The 20393-nt window shown below is 35.9% G+C and overlaps 2 protein-coding genes across 3 annotated transcripts in view; one reads left to right on the top strand and one right to left on the bottom strand.

The window, feature by feature from the left end:
- The window catches only part of LOC112043618 (uncharacterized), a 68311-nt gene extending 52680 nt beyond the window's left edge, over window positions 1-15631 (top strand). The window contains exons 3-11 of the mRNA XM_024079114.2: window positions 6413-6805; window positions 7266-7426; window positions 8610-8811; window positions 12682-12776; window positions 12854-13095; window positions 13168-13412; window positions 13497-13746; window positions 14068-14238; window positions 14319-15631. Of these exons, the coding sequence (XP_023934882.1) occupies window positions 6420-6805; window positions 7266-7426; window positions 8610-8811; window positions 12682-12776; window positions 12854-13095; window positions 13168-13412; window positions 13497-13746; window positions 14068-14238; window positions 14319-14819 (2253 nt within the window). The 5' untranslated portion in view covers window positions 6413-6419 and the 3' untranslated portion in view covers window positions 14820-15631. The remainder of the gene's footprint in view (window positions 1-6412; window positions 6806-7265; window positions 7427-8609; window positions 8812-12681; window positions 12777-12853; window positions 13096-13167; window positions 13413-13496; window positions 13747-14067; window positions 14239-14318) is intronic.
- The window catches only part of LOC112043619 (autophagy-related protein 16-1), a 242328-nt gene that overhangs the window by 201915 nt on the left and 20020 nt on the right, over window positions 1-20393 (bottom strand). The window lies entirely within an intron of this gene.

Raw genomic sequence — 20393 nt, 5'->3', positions numbered from 1 at the left:
GTGATGTGTGTTTTTCAAACTTTAGTCATGTAAGCCGATGGACATAGGCCTCTTCCAAACACTCCAGTATCAGTTTACCTAGTAGATTTGCCATATTTTTTTATAAAACCTTCACTGTTCAAAGACATAAAGTATTTAAAATAGAAAGTATATTTAATGAATTATTTATTTAATAATTTACTAAAATAAACATATACGAGTATACTAATAGCCTGCTAATAGTTCGATTAACTGGAGAAATCGTCATCTTCTCTTATATGAAAATAGTGTCAACGATCAAGTCCATGTTTAACCTGCTGACCCAAAGGATTTTATCGAGAATTAATACATACAGTGCATCTAAACATCACCGTGGGGAATTCGCTTTCACTTAAACGCACGTTTATCCACGCAAAGGTGAATGTGTCGCGAAATGTTATCTTCTAATACGAGTAATTGCCCCTTTTAAGAGCCAGTCTTGCTTGGAAAGAAGTATTTTTAACCAGAAGGTGCAAGTTCAAATTCTAAACCAACTGACCCATTAATCACTACATTAATTTCGTGTCTTACCACTTAATACTTTAGTGTATAATAGATGGACTATCGTTAAGGCGCTATTGTGTCTCAAACTATAATAAAGACACTAGCAAAATTATCCAGTGACCTAATTCTTCTGTTAATAAACTGCAGCCGTTAATTGTAACGGCGCGGCGATTGCCACCATAACCGTAACATGTTTACACATATTAAGGTTAATACACTACACAGACGAGAAACAAATAGGCGTATGACTTGTCAATAATTACTATACACGAGGAGTTCTGTTATTACTACTACATAAAGAGCAGCGTTAGCGGAAAAGCTAGTGTGTTACACTGTAACGAAGTATACAGCAGAACTGTTCAAATAGGATATAGTTTACATACATTTTCTCGTTTCTGAACAGCTTTGAGGTACAAATATAGGCATGAGGAATAACACAATGAGCGACATTGACGCCTGAAAGCCGACCGACGGTTCCCTTCTACGGGTCGGGACCCACAATCCCGTCATGTCACACATAAGGAGAGTTCTGGGACCATTAGAACCGACACAACAAATTACAATTTCATTCAATGTAAATACGTGTAGCGTACTCGTAACTCCTGTCGATGCTAATGGTTGAATTTCGACACGCCCCGTGCTTTATCACGGAGGATTAAGCCGTTTGGTTTCATTGTGACAGCGGGCGTCAATTTATTCCATTCACCAGTTCTGAAGATACACTTAAAAGGCATTAGCGATAAGCTTTAACGGTGGTCTTTGTGTATATTACTTCTGGAATGCTGATTGCAAACTAGGCAATTCTCATGTTATATCGTCACAATAATTTCCTACATACGTTTAATGATAATGATCATTATGAATGCGAGTCTACACTACAGTAACTAATATAAATGTATACTCATCTCTATTATTACAATCTAATAAGACATATTGATACAAGTACACATATAGGTTATACAAACAAATACAAACGTTTTCTCTGATTACCTCAACATACCTATGTATTGCTAAGTGTTAAAATATTAAGAGTGTTCCCAAAAAGATAACTTCTGCATTTTATAAAAATCATTTGTTGCTGAACAATTGTAATAAAATCGATATAATAGTTATCGATTTCAAACAATAAATTCAAAATACAAAGCCAGACACAAAGCAAATTGTAATGGGGGTATCCACTTACAATATGGCGTATCAGGATCTAGGTACAAGAAATCGAAGGAGATATCCATAGTGTGCCAACCAGTACAAGTATGGTGAAACGTAAATAGCAGGTTGGAGGCATCCGGCTCATTGAAAGCGCTGACCCCATCTGATCGGCGCTCGCGGCCAGTGCACATTTGCAGCAAGTGATATCCGACATGGGAACACAATGGCTTTACTAGCAAAATCCCTTTAAGGTCCCTTCTAATAAGTATAATATATTTTATGATTTGTGAGAACTAACAGCACATGGTTATTTTGTAAATTACTCGCTGACTCGTTGAACTGCGTACCACCTATTAAAATATACACATACAATTACATATTTCACAATTTAATTTTTTCGATTTCGTGGCATTCGTTCATTTGGGGTTATCCTTCCTTATCCTATCCTTATTTTTGATTTCAAACCAATGCAGACAAAACAAATGGGTCAAGATGTGTTCATGATTAACAAGACTTTATACTCGTAATTTCTAAATATGTCAACGAAATTGTTCTCTTATAAAAAGGGGCTATTCTAGAGCTAATTTTTATAAGGAGCAAGCATTTGTCTCAAGGTGTAAGCTTTTGTTTTGAATTATTATCGCGATTGAATAGTAATTTTGCTTCCACGAGTTGTGGGTTAAAATTGATAATTATATTTAGATATATTGGTCACCGTGTCTTAGTCACCATCCAAATCCTACGCTAGTCTCAGTCTTCGATCACCTATGGCTATCATAGATTTAGGATAGTAGGTTACACGATACATCCTACACACAACGTGAATTTGCATTTCTTAAACCTGTTCTCTATAAAATTATTATTAGTTTGATACAGTTTATCGAACAACTTCTTTTTTTAGTTATAGCGGTCGCACACGCATATGGATCGTGCTTTCTTTGAGTATAGAATTTTGGAAGTAGGTCAGGACCTACTTATATAATTTCATACTTTTTTGAATAAAATTACCTACAGGTAACTAGCCGGCATCCCGCGGTTTCACCCGCGTAGTTTTCGTACCCGTATACAGGGATAAACCTAAGTATATTCACAAGAAAATAAATATCACGTGTTTGAAGAAAATAAATATAACGGTGAAGGAAAACTCCTTGAGAATTGATCCTGAGGAAACCTGCATACCAGAGAATTTTCTAAATTATCTGCGTGTGTAAAGTCTGCCAATCAGCATTGGGCCAGCGTGGTGGACTACCCCCTACAACCTCATAAACTTTACCTTTCAAAAAAGGAGGAGGTTCTCAATTCGACTGTATGTTTTTTTTTATAATATTAGTATAGATGAGGTAAGTTGTATATTTTGCTTAATACGATATTTTTCTCAGACACTAGGTGGATATATTATATTATATAGTCTTGTTCTAGATTTGTGTTTTTTTCTACATGTCCTATCCTTTTTTTTTAAAAATTTTTGAAAAGGAGGAGGTTCCAAGTAACATAATTATTGTTTCAGTAATTACGTGATAGCTTTATAAATAAATAAACATACCCATAGCTATTATTAGTTTCAAAGATTGTTGCTGAGCAAAATTACAGTCTTAAAATGTGTAAAAACTAGTTTAAAGATAAGTTCGTGACCATTTTTGTAACTATATTATGTGCGGGTCAAACACTGCCAGAGGCACGTAAGTCTTGATAGGCATCCGCAGCGGCACCTAATATTTCACTCCTGTTATTTTGCGATATTGACGTTGACGGCTTATTTTATTTACTTTGTTCTAATATTTCAAACAGTTTACATAGCTTTTGTGGACTGACGACATCAAGCGAGTCGCAGGGATTCGCTGGATGCAGACGGCTCAATATCGTTATGTTTGGAAGTTATATAAAAGGTCTATGTCCTTCAGTGGACGTCCATCGGCTGATATGATGATGATGATGATGAAATAGCGTTTTTGTGATTTACTTGTTTTTAGGTAAATACAGACAATTTAATACATTTTAATCTTTCCATAGCAAGTGAAGAAAATAGGTAGCCGTATTGTAATTACGATTTAATAATTTTATTAAATCGTAAGCTCATATCATCATGGTGCATTGATTTTATCTTAGTTTTAAGTCATACAAAATAAAATACTTGGATTTTAATTGTGTTTTGCATTGCACTTTCATTATAGTTACTTGAAACTATCTAAATTCGGAACATCGAAACAGACTTAAATTCAAAGATCAATATTAAAACGTGTATTAAATACTGTTGATATTCTGATGGTGTTCAGTATCTCAATCGTTTCCCAGTAACAATTTGAGCCACAGAGGAAGTGTAAATTAAATGTCAATCACTTTGAAAGTGACTGATGCGTGAAATTAATTCGGGACTCTGACTAAATCACTGTTATAATAAAATGCATTTAATACTGCTTTGTCTACCTACATTTTGTTTGTGGTGTATTTAATTAAATTCCTAAAACATTTTTGGTGAAAAAACAAAAAAAAATTAAACAACACTTTATCATATTTTATTGCATAAAGTTATCGTTAAACAAACATAATTAATTAAAAACGATCAATAAACAAACATAATTAATTTCATGTATTTACCACCATATTTTAATTTATTAAAATTAAATACAACTTTGTTTTATTGTGTTGCGTAAGTACCATTCACCATTTTAGAAAAAAAAGTACCACAGTTAATCTTCATATTGTGCCATGCACACTGAGATCTAAAATTCAATTGACTCTATCGATGCCACAGTTCTTTGGAATTCAATTCAATAACCCATTTAAGATACAATGCAACGATAGTTAAGTTACAAAAGTGGTAAAAAATCATAATAAGTGACGGACGGTTGTCGTTTGCTAACAATATACAATTTATTGGGCAGGCGTATATATTTTTACAATAAAATTGGTATACGTTATACCGTTGACTGAGTGGACAGTGCGAAAGAGACATGGACCGTTACATACATTGTATGGGAAACGTGAGCGTAACATAATGCAACGAGCTACCATCTACACGTATATTGTTAGCAATATCGATAAAAAAAAACTATTTAGAAACTAATACGATTTGATTGCCGGCCTTTTTTCCAACGCCTCTGATGGGGTTATTGCTCTTGCAGTAAACTAACAAACCAATTGGTGCGTTATATGTGTGTACGTATATGTAGGTCATGCACGTATGTCTGTTGAATATAGACTGAGAGCCTGTGACAGCTAGATCTTCGTCACTTCATAAAAGATGAAAGTTTCTTAGTCCATGCTCCTGCAACACCCAAATACATTAGGCAACTATGGATACCTGTAGAGCTAACATGCGACAAACGACTCGCAAAGTGAAATAGACAAAATTTTAACCAATTGTTGGTTAAAATTTTGTCTATTTCACTTTGCGAGTCGTTTGTCGCATGTTAGCTCTTGGCTACGTTTGTCGTATGTTAGCGTTGGTACGAAAGAGATGGGACTGGGTCAACTACGCCGTCATTAGTGGATATTTTGTCTATTTCTAATCACTTGGTCGCATGCTAGTTTTTTAGGCTTCTAACGCATATTATGAGAAATCATAGCCCAGTCGGTAGTCACTTAGCTTCGCTTCGAAACGCCAACACTAATAAGCACATATTATGTAATATGAAAAAAATAACGCTTTATACTTAAACAATTAGAGTTTCGTACCTATGAAACCTGCTACGTCCCAAAGCTATCATGACCTCAGTCAGCTTCAAAGTTGCCTACTGAACTTATTTTTGGAGTATGGTCTGACGAACTACCAGTTTTATAAACTAACGAAGTTCTGGCTGGTATAGGCTCTAAAACCAATATTGTTTGTTAAATTACTTTTTTTTAATTCTCTCCGAATTTAACGAACACCTCATATCATTAATAGAACCGATTCAGTAATTACAGACCAAAACAGTTACTTTAGTATAATAGCGGGCTATAGGGTGTTATTTAATATGGTACAGTTATTATGTATTATAATTAAGGATAATTATAAAGTTAACGGCCTGAGATAGGCATCATAAATGCTTTTACACTTATTCGTGGGAATGTTATGTGTGAATCATAATTAGACAATTCTAGTCCGAGTTGGAACGGAAAGACGGTGTGAAGACGGTAATTGTTATTACTTAACAAACATCTGAATTTAATTGTATTGCCTTTATTTACGACTTCGTCGGTGTGATTTTCTAACATTTTATATCGGAATATGTTTCCGTAATTACTTTTGTACCGGAGGCTATCTTTTATAGGATGACAAGTTAACATTTGATTGCGGTATCGCTTGATGACCAACTACAACGGTAGCATACTAATTAGCATCTTCGATAGGGTGGGAACTATTCGTCATCGAAGCCTGTCTCCTGAAACCAGAGCGAACAATTAGAGAAGGTTCCTGATTGAATTTCAAATTGGGCCAAATAGGCAATAATGAAAAGTCTAATCATGTATTTTTCCTTTTAAAGAATATTTTCCATGTCTTTTCAATATGACCAATATTCCCTTTCCCCTCCAACTAGTAGGAAAAGGCTGTGTTAGGAGTGGATACGCCAATAGTCCAGTGGACCACGAGCTGATGGTGATGAGTCCGGCCCTTTACCCTTAAACTTTTGAGGCTTCTTTCTTTATTGAAAATTTATGCAATATAAAAGATGCATCACATAAATGAAAACTGCAATCCCATTAAAGTGAAATTACAAATTGGTACAAATTGATAAATTGGAATTTCTTTTTGTTACAGATAACGAATGCTGCCCCGACTCATACCTCGCTGCACAATGCGGATTTTAATAAGTTTCATGGTGGTGGTGTGCGCTGCACAGGCGGCTAAGAAGTTCGAAGGGACCCTAAGATCGGCGGCGGAAGCCCCACCCCAAGATAACCTAGCCGTGGAATCGGGTTCACCAGAACCGGCAGTGGTTGTCGCCCCAGAAGAGTATACGAATCCAGGCGCTCCGCCACCTCCAAAACCTGACTCCGAACCTGAAGAACCTGAGGAACCGGCATCCGCCCCAGAAACAGCATCAGGTGGTGTTCCACCATCAGCGCCTAGTGGAATTTCAGCTCCGTCAGCGCCGGCTAACTCCCTTGAAGAATGTGATCCGGAAAAGATTGGATTTGAACTCGTTACGGGGTAATTATGTTAATTTTTTTAATGTTGTTATAAATTAACTTATTAAAATATCAAATCTTTGTCTGAGGTTATCTTTAATTCGACGAATTCTAGCATTTGCATTTGATTTGATTGAAACAAGCTAATGTTTCTAGGGTTTTATGTTATTTTTCTATTTTCAAATTCCTTCTCGGAGTCTGGCATTTTAACCGTATGAAATCTCTAAAAATTGTGAGCAAGTAAAATTGTTACGTAAGTGGATATCATTATAATTGGCCAAGTTCGTTCAATAAATTAAAGTAACGGACCAGGCAATTATAATCATTCAACATTTATCCACTTTACTTCAGACATTTATGAATTAAAAACATGCAAAAAACCTTGTTGGAAAACTAAAATTACGTTTTAGCAACGGTGCTATTAATATGTTAATGTTTCAGTTTAAAACGTATTTTTTAATTTATTCTCTTTCATCTTGTAGATACGTGTTCTCGGCGCCATCTCACATTCTAGACGACATCCCCGGCACACTGATGCTCACAGATTGCCTGGAGCAGTGCCAGGCCAACGACACTTGCCGCGCAGTGAACTACGAGACAGGCCTCTGCGTACTATTTAGCTCCGACGCCGACCAATTGCCAGGTTAGTCAATTGCCACTTTAGTAGGGTTCCGTACCCGGCCTCGCCTCCCGGGTGGGCCGATTGAGGTTTTCTTAATTGGTCCAGGACTGGTGAGAGGCTTCAGCCGCGGCTAGCTACTACCCTACCGGCAAAGACGAACCGCCAAGCGATTTAGCGTTCCGTTACAATGTCGTTTAGAGCCGTCTTAGTTTCATCATCACTTACTCGTACCATCAGGTGAGATTGCAGACAAAGGCTAAGTTGTAAAGGTTAAAAAAACGCCAGAGTGAAACGAGATCATGTTACTAAGACTCCGTTGTCCGTTCGTCGGTCTGTAACCACTGTTTCTCATCCGCGTCTACCCATCCGCATTGGCCAGCGTGGCCTATTAGCCTAGCCCCTCACATTCTGAGAGGAGACTCGAGCTCAGCAGTGAGCCGAATATGGGTTGATGATGATGATGATAATGATGATGAGGATGATGATGATGATGATGATGATGATGATGATGATGATGATGATGATGATGATGATGATGATGATGATGATGATGATGATGATGATGATGATGATGATGATGGTGATGGTGATGATGAATTATGTAAATGGTAAAGTAAATTTAATAATAATAAATGGAACCCTTCGTGCATGAGTCCGTTTCGCACTTGGCCGGTTTATTAAAAAGTGTAATACCGTAACAGCTTGTTAGACATAATAATTTATTTATTTTTATTTATTTATACTTTATTGCACAAAATAAAACAAAAACAATAACAAAGGAAAACATAGAAAACAAGTATGTGCAAAGGCGGTCTTATTGCTTAATAATGTGCAATTCATAAACAGCTCAATAGCTGCTCGAGATAGATCGAATCACTGTTATTGATTGACAGTCGGGTATTACTAGGAAGTTGACGGAACGCAATTTCGATCAGCGAAATAATAAAAAGGATAAAAATTTTAAACACAATAGCGAATCAATAGACAATAAATGGCGTACACCGAGTGTAACGTTATGTTTCTTCCATTGTAACATTACAATGTGCCAATTACTTTCATTTGTTTATTAAACAGCCAGTGCGTGAGTTCACGGCCTTTGCTTTGTTTTTTGTTAACTCACTCACATAATGGAAAATTAATGATGCCGTTTTGGATGTTGTTTTTTGTTTTTAGCTCAAGTGATAATAACTGTATTTTGTTGCAGGTGCTTTGACTAAATCTCAATTCCCAGTGTTTACTATTTATGCTCAAAAATCATGTTTGGGAGTCAAACCTTGCGAGAGAGCATGGTGTTTCGATCGAGTCCGTGGCTATAACCTCAAAGGATTCGGCAAGAGGACACATACTGTTGAATCAAGACAAATGTGCCTTGACTTGTGTTTGGGCGAAAACGAATTCGTATGCAGGTTTGTTTATTTTATTACCAAATTATCAGTAACCAATCTAATTTGCTGTTATATTTAAAGCCAGATGCAAACGCATCTATTCAACATTCAACAGCTAACGTAACACAAGATTCAATTTTGAATAAAGGTAATCTTGAATAGCGAATATAAAAACTTAGTAGCAACAGCTCGAATAACGATGTCTTTTACTTTTTTGTCGGAAATTATTCGCACCATATTGAAAAGAGCTATTTAGAATTGCTATTTTCGCAATAACAAACATAGAATAGCATTCCAAACAACACGACAATAACATTCAAATTCATTATTAAGGATTTATTTCTATACCACAATAGAAGGAAGTGGTAAGACAATCTTGCAAAATGTTGTCCATTTATACGGGAGAATGCAGATTAAGGGTATAGGAAAGGTCATAACATCTTTATTCACATTCTATTATTATTTATTCATTCATACTTTCGATAAGGAAGCCAAGATATCAAGATTGTTGGAATTAATATTATACGCTTTGTTGAATGTGAGGTTGATTCAATTGACTATGTAATAAACCGGAGGTTCCACTCAGGTATTGCCTTATCTAACTGCCAGAGATTTGCTATCAGAAATAACAGATCCTGAGGTGAGATAAAATGTTATTGACTTTGTTATTAATGCTTCTACCGATTAGGAAGTATGAGATCTTTTAGAAGTTACATTCTAATTCTAATTTAATATGTTAACAAAGGATAAGCAGAAACAATTTTAAGCAGATGCGTACTGTCATTGATGCATAACAATCTATTCCATATAATGATAATAATTCCAATACGTAGGAACATTTAGTTATTCGTCTCATTAACAATCAGTTTGTTTTTATAATAAATTTCTACGAAGTTGAGATGGTGCATCTATTCAGCCATGCATAAATCCTGCAATGAAAGTATTTTTAAATTGTGTAATGGTTATGGTAAACGCAACGTTTGCGGTAGATAAGGCCTGCTTTGTTTCTGGTAAAAGCGAATTTGTAAGTCTATTATCCCTAAACTGTACACAAGAATATAGCAATTAATTAAAATAGTTGATTGTACTAGCAGATGACTCACCTGAGTGGTATGAAAATCGTTTGAAAAATAAATAAATCTAATTTGGTTAATTGGACGAAAAATAAAAGATTTACGGTAAACTAAAAACCATACTCGGTTAGGAGTAAATGGAATTAAAACTGCTTTAATCGAAACGTTTATTTTTAATGAGTATAACTTAGTGAATGTAAGGATGTCGATCAAACAATACCAATTATCCCTTTTATGGTGCTTCAGGAATCTTCGTGGAGCATTTAACTGGATAAATCATCAAGCGCCTATTCCTGCTAGGACTTTTTGAATTTGAGAAACGGCTATTATATACAAAGCAGGGAGGCCAATTGCAAAGTCCGCTTCTAAGACGTCTAACGAAACAAGACACTGCTCTATTGTGTTTGCTTCCTTACTCAGGATTTTTGACATCATTAACATAAATTGTTGGTACAGAGATAAATTCAACGTTGTTTGATACGCTGTTTGTACTTTAATAACATATGAAGGTTAAGGCTAATTAGCGTTATTTGTCGTAGAACCGTTTAGAAATAAAGTAACTATTAGATACTTGGGTTTTGAACATAAGGAATAACTTTCGTGAAATACAACCATTATAAACATTATGACATTTCGCCTTTGTTATAAACGTTGAGAAGCTTCTAATATAATATAATATAATAGATGTGTAATGGAAAAAAAACATGTCAATCAATAGAAAATACCATTAATCTTCTTTGTAGGTGGCTACACAATAGCTCTCTTAAAACTTAAATACGATATGCTACGACTGCTTTGGCTAAACCACCTAAAACATAATGAACGCTAGAAGATAATTTGATTCACAAAAAAATGGCTTACATATTAAAGAAAGTCAGTAGTTTGGAAGGGCATACCGTTGGGTACAAATCATATCTTCATTGAGTTCGGAGCCAGCTTACCCCGGGCGGCGCAAATCGCGATCTCAAGCAGTCACGACATTTGGCAAATATTCCGTGGACGTGGCGATGCGCGGTGTGGGAGCGAGCTGCCCTATCGCTTCCTACTTTCACGATACAATAACCGATAAGGCACACATTGCTCTTCGGGACTCATTGAAAGTCTATAAATTCAAGGAGAAACCTGTCCTTAAATGTCACCGCCGTGTTTCGTTGTTTAAACTACACTACCTTTCTAATTTAAAGTAAAATCTCGGTTAAACTTTAGGTTTAATCATTAGTACGGCTCAGGAGCTGGGAACAATAAATTGGAAATCTTTATTTTTTGTATTAAGCTGCAATAAAGAAATGAGCATTCATAAATTGACCTTGACTAGTCATTTAAGAAATCAGAAGCGCGCAATAATAATTGCGATGTATTATTTATTTACAACTACATACAAGTGATAGTGCCTTCTAAAGATTAATATTTTAAAGGTACGACTTTATTATTAAATTGTAGAACGAATAAAACCACGTGAGCAAAACTGCGATCGTAATCAAGAATTCTATAAAAGATGCCTAATCTATTCTGGTCGGCCAGAGAGAATTGGTATCAGCAATCTACAAGTTTACAATAGTTCAGGAGGTTAATATCAAGTAATTGAATTATTGTCTATAAATGGTCTATTCCACGCTTAAACAAGGATCACCGAGGACGCCGTCTTTATAATAGATAATAATACTGTTATTACGGATGCGGCAATAAATCAGTTTTTCTTGTAGTTATAAAGATTATTATTATATTATATTTTATACTATTCTTGCCTTATATATTTCTGAATCTTTTCTAGCACTGTATGGTTTCAGAACGTAAAACAAAATAAAGTTCTGGAACCTGGGCTAACTCTAAATTTGCTAAATGCGTACCTGGAAAATATACGCGACAAAAGCGTATTAAACATGTTTAGTTTCAAAAATAATTTTGCTTTTGTAAGAATAAGCGAGCAGTCCCAGCCTGTGCGTACTGACCTCGTATACTTTTAAAAAAAGCGAAAATGAACACTAGCTTTACAATCATAAGTAATTGATTAAATTTTACTTTCACTTCGAGCATTGCAGTAAGTGAAATGGATCCTGCACTGCCGTTTTCGCATCGGCGGAGTTACAACTGTACCCCCAAAAATCTGTAGATACTCGTACTTTCATATAGTATAGTTACGCCTCATTATATAGATAGTTTTAAGGAAGCGAGCGAAAGCGCTAAAAAGTTAGAAAAAATTGCAGTTCGTGTGAATTTTACAATGGAAAAAAAGAAATCAATAGGTAAATAAAGAGCTGATATAATCAAATTATTATTACAATCATATTAAAGGCATTCAAATAGATCTTTCGTTTAAATGCGTTCCCATAGGCGTACCAAGGGGAACGAGATCAAAATCGACGGTAAATCAAGAGAAAATATTGAACAAGATGAACAAAGATATTATTGTCCTTGTGCGGGTGGTCAGTATAAAGCAATAAAGGTCTTGAGGTCAAAGTTACATAACTAACGTCCGATACGAACCCTTAATAAAACCACAACGTAGCAATCCTTTGCGATCCTATGTTGCACGTTTTCTTTGAAATATATATTAAATTTATGATTCACTTCATTTATTTCTGCGTGTAGTTATTACTTTGTTTAATATTTTAAGTTAATAAAACATGAAAATTGGCAACAATAAAATATTTTTAAAAGCTTAACGCATTTTAAACCCATCATAAATCAAGTACGGTTTAAACAAACAACTTAACGCATAATCTTGAAAAAGCGGAGAATAAAGATGAGGTTATATCTTGAGAAAGTTCACACAGTAAAATAGGAATGTAGCAGCTATTAAAAATGCACATTGTTGCAGATCGGCGAACTACAATAACAAAACGGGTGACTGCGTTCTGTCTAACATGGACCGCCTTACTTTAGCTGGCACCAATTCTTTTCAACCTAACGAAGGTAAAGTTGGATTTAGCTTTCATATTTTAATCGTAATTCATTTGTATGCAATATTAAGTGTTAATATTTATGTACAGATATCGACTACTTGGAGAACAACTGTGTAGAAGAGCCTACAAAGCTATGCGAGTTTAAAAAGATGAGCGGACGTATATTAAAGACAGTCGACTCGGTGTACCAAGACGTGCAAACAGTTGAAGAATGCCGGGAGTTATGTCTTAATTCACCTTTCCGCTGCCATTCCTACGATCACGGTGACACGGGTGATCATGTGTGTCGTCTTTCTCATCATTCCAAAGCTACGCTCGCTGACATCCAGGTAAGTGGAAACATAAACTATACGTGTAAAGGAGAAATAGAAACTTGTTTTTACGACCTTTTCTGTTTATAGGACCCTTACTTGGAAGTTCCCGAAGCGGCCACTTTTGAGTTATCCTCGTGCTACAATGTATCGATTGACTGTCGTGCCGGTGACATGGTTGCACGTATTCAAACATCGAAACTGTTTGACGGCAAAATATACGCAAAGGGCAGCCCGAACTCTTGTGTAGTCGATGTTAAGCAAAGTCTCGAATTCGAATTACACATGGGATACAATAATATTGAGTGCAATGTTAAGCAAAACGGACTTGGCAGGTAACGAATTATACAATAATATTTTTGCACTTATCCCTCTAAATCGATTAGAATGTGATGAGTTATAGGATAAATCTGTTTCAGGTATTTAAATGACGTGGTCATCCAACATCACGATACTATAGTAACGTCTTCTGATCTTGGACTAGCGGTGACTTGTCAATACGACTTGACCAATAAAACGGTAGCAAATGAATTTGATCTTGGAATTCATGGCGATATTCAGACAGGCATTTCAGAAGAGGTCATTGTCGACTCTCCGAACGTAGCCATGAGAATTACAGACAGGAGCGGCGACGATACTATTGCTTCAGCTGAAGTCGGTGATCCCCTGGTAAATATCTCACTTACAATTATTATGCTCTTAGAATTAGCTGTGTATATCGCGTTTCTGTCGGAACATCGAGTTAAATAGTAGCCTACGTGCTATTTCAGAAATTAATCCTTGTGTGTTCCACATTTATCCTTTGGTAGGTTTTCTTCAATTTTTGTTCCGTTCCTGCCAAGTATTCAAAAATATGGAAAAAAATAAAGAAAACCGGTTAAGACGTCAAGTTATGGCGCGACTTAGGGAAACAGGGATTCATGTTTATAAAAGTACCTACTTATAGATAGATTATTTGGCAACACTAACGAAATAATTTATTTTATCCAGGCACTTCGTTTCGAAATTATGGACCAGAACTCTCCTTTCGAAATATTTGTACGAGAGCTTGTGGCTATGGATGGCGTAGACTCCAGCGAAATTACGCTTATTGACAGTGATGGCTGCCCAACCGATCATTTCATCATGGGACCTTTGTACAAATCGACTTTAAGTGGAAAGGTAAATAATATAACATTACAACGAAACAAACATAAAATGTGTCTTTTTATGTATTTATGTCTCTTTTTTCTTTTTTACAGACGTTGCTGTCCCACTTTGATGCTTTCAAGTTCCCATCATCCGAAGTCGTCCAGTTCCGTGCTTTGGTAACGCCTTGCATGCCCACTTGTGAACCAGTCCAGTGCGACGGAGGACCAAATGAACTACGATCAGTAACATCATACGGACGCAGAAAGAGGCGTTCTACCTCATCGGCTCCCACCGACGACATGCTCTTAGTACAAACTATCCAAATCACTGACAAGTTCGGCTTCGACAAGCAGAAAGCTAAGAATGTAACGGAAGACGCAGTTTTCGTGCGTGAAACAGACGTCACATGCGTTAACGCATCAGGAGCCATGTTGGCGGCGGCTGCGTTTATTGCGGCTCAACTAGTCGTGCTCGCGGCGTGGACTTGCAGTTGGCAGCGTAGACGCGCAGCGGCCAAAGCTGCGGAGCTTTTGCCCGGACCCAACGCCCCGTCCGCCCTTTGTAAAGTCTACGACGCTAGTTTTACTCGTGCACACCAGAGGCACTTTTGAGTAGATTTAGTTGTGTCGACGTGGTCAACGTCTGCAATAGTAGATTATTTTCTTAATTTAAATACCCCCGTCGTGTCCAAGGCTCGAAAAGATATCGTAGTTGCCTCTGAGACACGTTCATCTTCTTTCGAAGCGTAAGACGACGACAGCGGTTATTACTGTAAGTGTGAGCGCAACCGCTTCTAATGCCACGTCAGGCACACGTAGAGCAATTTGCGCGACACGGAGGCGGGGACGACCTATAGAGCGTGCGCACATGTGGATGGATGCTAGGAATAAGGCGTTGTGTGTGTGATTTTATGAGTGTTTGTTGCGATTGGGTACGCTGGCTTGTCGCCATCTCTGGAGTCACAAGCGGGACCAGGCCGTGAGTCGTTATCGAGAATTTGTCGCTTATTTACTTTACGGTTGGACAATTTTGCCGACGTTCAAATACGTATTGTACCATAATTTTAAAGTAGGATAAGCATAATTAACAATTCCCAGTACCTTTTAAGTAGAAAACTGAACACGCGACCTTTAGTCAAGCAACTGTAGATTTACGGCCATTCCGACTTCGTAATTTATTGAAATTAGTTTAGTGTTTTAACGTAATTTATGTTCGGTTACGAATGAACCTATATTATAAAAAAAAAACTTAATTTAAACAAATAGATGCTTACGACTAAAATGTGCTATGTTCATTAAAACTATTTTATTATGGTGTATAGTGCCTTATACAATTATTATTATTATTATATTTAGGATTGTGAAATTAAAAAAATTTAATCCGTCCAAATTGCCAATTACCTGCAATAAACTTATTTTAAATATTTCGGAATTTTATTTTACTTTCCCTAATATGTCCTATTTTCCATTTTTAAAACACATTATGTACCTATTTATACATTTACATAATTTAAAAAAGATGTAAACTCGTAACTGCGAAGGCATTTTAACGACTTCCTTCTTTACATTTTGAATTGTTACAATTATTATAAATAAATCTTTCCTGCACGTATCTCCTAGTAAGTAATAACCAGATTTCTTAAAAAAAAGCCGTTTATCCTGCGGCTTTATCCTTAAGGACTATCACACATACTCGAATATAAATAATAACAGGCGATTATAAGTACAAACAAACCCGTCTATTTTTATTCCATGATGGCTTTTCTGTTTAATTATTTATTGAATCCAGTATGAATTTAAAAAGAAAAAATATTTTTTTGTATGGTCATCATTTTTAGAGAGAGAGATAGAATACATTCAATTAAAATTAAACGATCCATAGATTATTTATATTTTTATCGACGAAAAACTGTTAACTTTTTTACTTCAATGTAAGCTTTAGTAGGTAGGTAGGTACCTAATATATTTGGTGGCTGACCTAATATATTATGATTTTTTTTCATGAGAATATTTGCTATTTTTTTTAATATGACCGATATTTCCCCTCTGCATCGAATTACGAAATATTGTGTTTAAGAATTAAGAAAATTCTCAAAGTTTCCCCTCGATGTTTTTCCTTCACCGTTTGAGACACGTGATATTTAATTTCTTAAAATGCACACAACTGAAAAGTTGGATGTGCATACCCCGGACCAGATTCGAACCTACGTCCTCTGGAATCAAAGGCAGAGGTCATAAGTCACTGAAAGTTGTACATTTAGTTTAATATGTATTTTTGTCTCTTTACAATACGCAGTCAAATAAATACAATCTATTTTATTCTTTTAAATAATCATTTAGACCTTATAAATTAAATAGTCAAAATAGACAAAAACGCCGATAATAAAAATATAATAGATTTTAATTTATAAAAATAATTGACATCTAATCGTGCTTCATCGCATTATAACGTATGCAGACGGCCTTAAAACAAGTTCTAATACATTAGCCCTTAATAAAGTAGCGAAACAGGTATCCACATGGCGGACCTGTGTTATTAGAAGGAAGCATTTCCCTGCAGGGTGACAGTAACAGGTTGGTAATTTACAGATATCCTTTCCTACATAATATTATAATGTTAAAGGGAAAACTATTAAATTTCCTTGAACTCCTTTAACATGGAACTTTTAAATATAACTAGGTATGTCATAAACATTCTGTTTTCATTTACCTGAAAATGCAAATAACTTATAGCAAAAAAGGCAGACTCGATTTTTTTTTTACTTTTTTCATGTATCACGTACATGAAACTGGAGATGTTATTTACGAGTTTTTGGAGTTTTAGAAAATCGGTTAGTATAAAATATTTCGGTCAGTTAGTATACCATCTTTTCATTTTCATAAAAAAGAGCAACTTCAATGCACTTATGAGTTTTAGACTTTATAACATATTGATTACTAACTCGTAGACACCTTTACAGTAAAGACCTTTGCTTGTACCTATGAAAAACCGTCATCATCATAATCAACCCATATTTGGCTCACTGCTAAGCACGAGTCTCCTCTCAGAATAAAAGGGGTAAGGCCAATAGTCCTCCACGCTGGCCAAATGCGGATTGGCAGACTTCACACACGTAGCGAATCAAGAAAACTCTCAGGTATGCAGGTTTCCTCGCGATGTTTTTCCTTGACCGTTAGAGACACGTGATATTTAATTTCTTAAAATGCTTGTTTAATCTTTTGTACCTATGAAAAACTATAACTGGATACTAAAAAAAAAATTAAAAAAATCAACAGAAAAAATAATACAGCAAGTTCTATTTACTGATTGTTTGTAGGATGTAGCCTAGCTAAATATATAGTGCTGTGTTAGATACATATTCGAAGAGCCGAAAACAGTTGCTCTTTTAAAATCATCATTCGTGACAATATTTATTATCATTACATAAAATAATTTTAGGGTGAAGATGAATATTATAATGTATGTGTGTGTATGTGTAAATTCATATTTATCGCAGTTTAGAAACGCTAACATAAATACACGGTACATAAATTGGTACCGCCAATTAATTAAACCAAAACCAGGTGAATTAAGTAGGTACCTCATTTTAGTTATTCTTGGTTATATGAGCTAAACTTGCAGAGTTCGAACGTAGATAATCAAGTTCCACACATGTGGGGGGCGATTTATAATACCTATTATTTAAACATATAAGTAGTACTGACTGACACATTCCATTTAACTGGCTTCGACAAGAAAATTCGAATTTAGAATTATGAAGCGGAGGCGGAGGCCCCGACAAGATGAAATGCCTTGGAAATACATTAGTCACCATGTTATAAGATATCGTATAGGCGCATGGCAGGCCTGTAGAAGTATAAAATATACAGAATTGACAGTGGGACCTCGGCATAGACATATTTTGTTTTTCAATAAAATGTCTACTGTACTGTTGGTCTGTTATCTTGACATGTATCTTTATTGTGGTGCTAGAAATTTATCAGTATTGTAAAAAATTGGAGTTACAATAAAATAATATATCCAATTTATTATCGTGATTCCATTTTTTTAAACCAAGTTCTACACTTGAATAAGCCGACCCTATAACACATACTCGTAGTTCTACATAAACCATATTTTTTTTTATTCTTTAAAAGTTAGCCCTTGACTACAATCTCACCTGATGGTAAGTGATGATGCAGTCTAAGATGGAAGCGGGCTAACTTGTTTAGGAGGAGGATGAAAATCCACACCCCTTTCGGTTTCTACACGGCATCGTACCGGAACGCTAAATCGCTTGGCGGTACGTCTTTGCCGGTATGGTGGTAACTAGCCACGGCCGAAGCCTCCCACCAGCCAGACCTGGACAAATTAAGAAAATCTCAATCTGCCCAGCCGGGGATCGAACCCAGGACCTCCGTTTTGTAAATCCACCGCGCTAACCACTGCGCCACTGAGGCCGTCAAACCCATATAGTTACCCTATAACAGTAAGCTACGTAAGGAAAAGGTCGTTCTCAGGGGCGCAAAGAAAACATGCTTGGACTTGGACAAAACATCATTAAAGAAAGTATTTTGTAAGTAATAAAGTAAGTATTGTTGTTTATGTAATTTGTAATTCATTGTAAATCATGATTTTAGAATAGAGTAAAAAATAAATACAGTAATATATATAAATTCTTAACTTTGATAATGTCAATTTACGAAAATATAATAATTCGGAGAAGGAAAATGTTAAGCTTAGAACTTTGATTAAGTTAAACGTGCATATTATATAAGTTATTCTGGCTACAGAATCAGTTTATTTCTATCATTTTAGTATAGACATGGTCATTATTGGGGTCCATGTCACTAATGGTTAAAGAATAGTCCTCTTTTTTAATAAAAAACATTTTTTTTGCAAAATAAGTTTTATTTTGTAATAGCAGACGCTCCACAGTTTCAGCTGCGTAGTTTGTGTTCCCGTGGAAACACAAAATAGCCTATTTTACTCAATGATACACTTTGTATCATTGAGTAAAATAGGACTTTAAAATCAATATTTTAGTTTAGACTTGAAAGAGTAACAAACAAACATACACACTTTCGCATTTAAAGCATTAGTTAGGAAGTTAATAGCTACATACCATAGAGACAAAAGGAAATTTTAATTACTGTTACTTACAGTTCCTTTATTTTATTGTACACGCAAGCTATTAAAGTAAATGAAGAACGAAGACTCCCCTTCATCACGAACATAAAACAAAGCTATACATAAGATTAACTATAAGTCTTTTTATAGTAAGAAAAGTATATATAATGGAGATTGGAATTTCAAATAAGTTATCGTAAGACAAACTGCGGCAGAAAAAAGACGAGTATCAACACACGAAGTATGTCCAAAGAATGCGCAAGTTAGCACAAAAATGGGCAAGCGATTTGACCAGTTCTCGACCAGTCTGCGAACGGTACGCATCAAGGAGATGAGATCTCTCATGTTTTGCGTGGAATAATCACGTGTGAGGCACACCTCACGTCGGCATTCGTGCCCGAGATTAGATCTTTGGTAGACAACGGCACGCGACTCACAGACACGTGCCGACTGACTACGAGCATTAGCAGACACTGCTAAGAATCTAACTTATAGTCCGAGATTGAGATTACTGCTAAGCGTAAGTAGGTAAACTGCCTTGTTGATCCAGTAGTTATACTATGTGGTATCAAATCACGAGAGCCTGGGTTCGAGTCAGGCTAGAAAATAATGAGGTTCTCCTTCTTCTAAGAACTTTTCAGTCCGGAGTTGGGAAGTTGATGGTGTCACCCCTTATCCTTAGGAGAGCACGTTACGCCGATCACTAGATTAGACTAGATGTTGACCCTACAATGTACCTACGTGTGTACGGAGATTTCGTCAGGTTTGACTTCATCGGATTTTCCCTGAGGAAAATAAATCCGTATTAAATAGTATCCGTACATAAATCTATTAAATGATCCGCAAATCTGAACATGAATATTTGGAAGGCGTTACCTTCTAAATATTCAATAGACCAAATTACAGGGGTGTAATACTCGTAACATTAACTTCCATACTCTGCGCTGAGAAATTACACTGAAAATCTCTTTGAACAAAGAAAAGCTCAGTATTTCATAGCCCAATTCGAACCTAGGACCTCTTGATCCAAAGCCACATAGAATAATCACTGGATCTATTCTGCTCATACAGTCCAT

This window comes from Bicyclus anynana, chromosome 10 (genome assembly GCF_947172395.1).
Source record: "Bicyclus anynana chromosome 10, ilBicAnyn1.1, whole genome shotgun sequence".
Lineage (NCBI taxonomy): Eukaryota > Metazoa > Arthropoda > Insecta > Lepidoptera > Nymphalidae > Bicyclus > Bicyclus anynana.
This window is presented reverse-complemented; position numbering and strand designations above follow the sequence as displayed.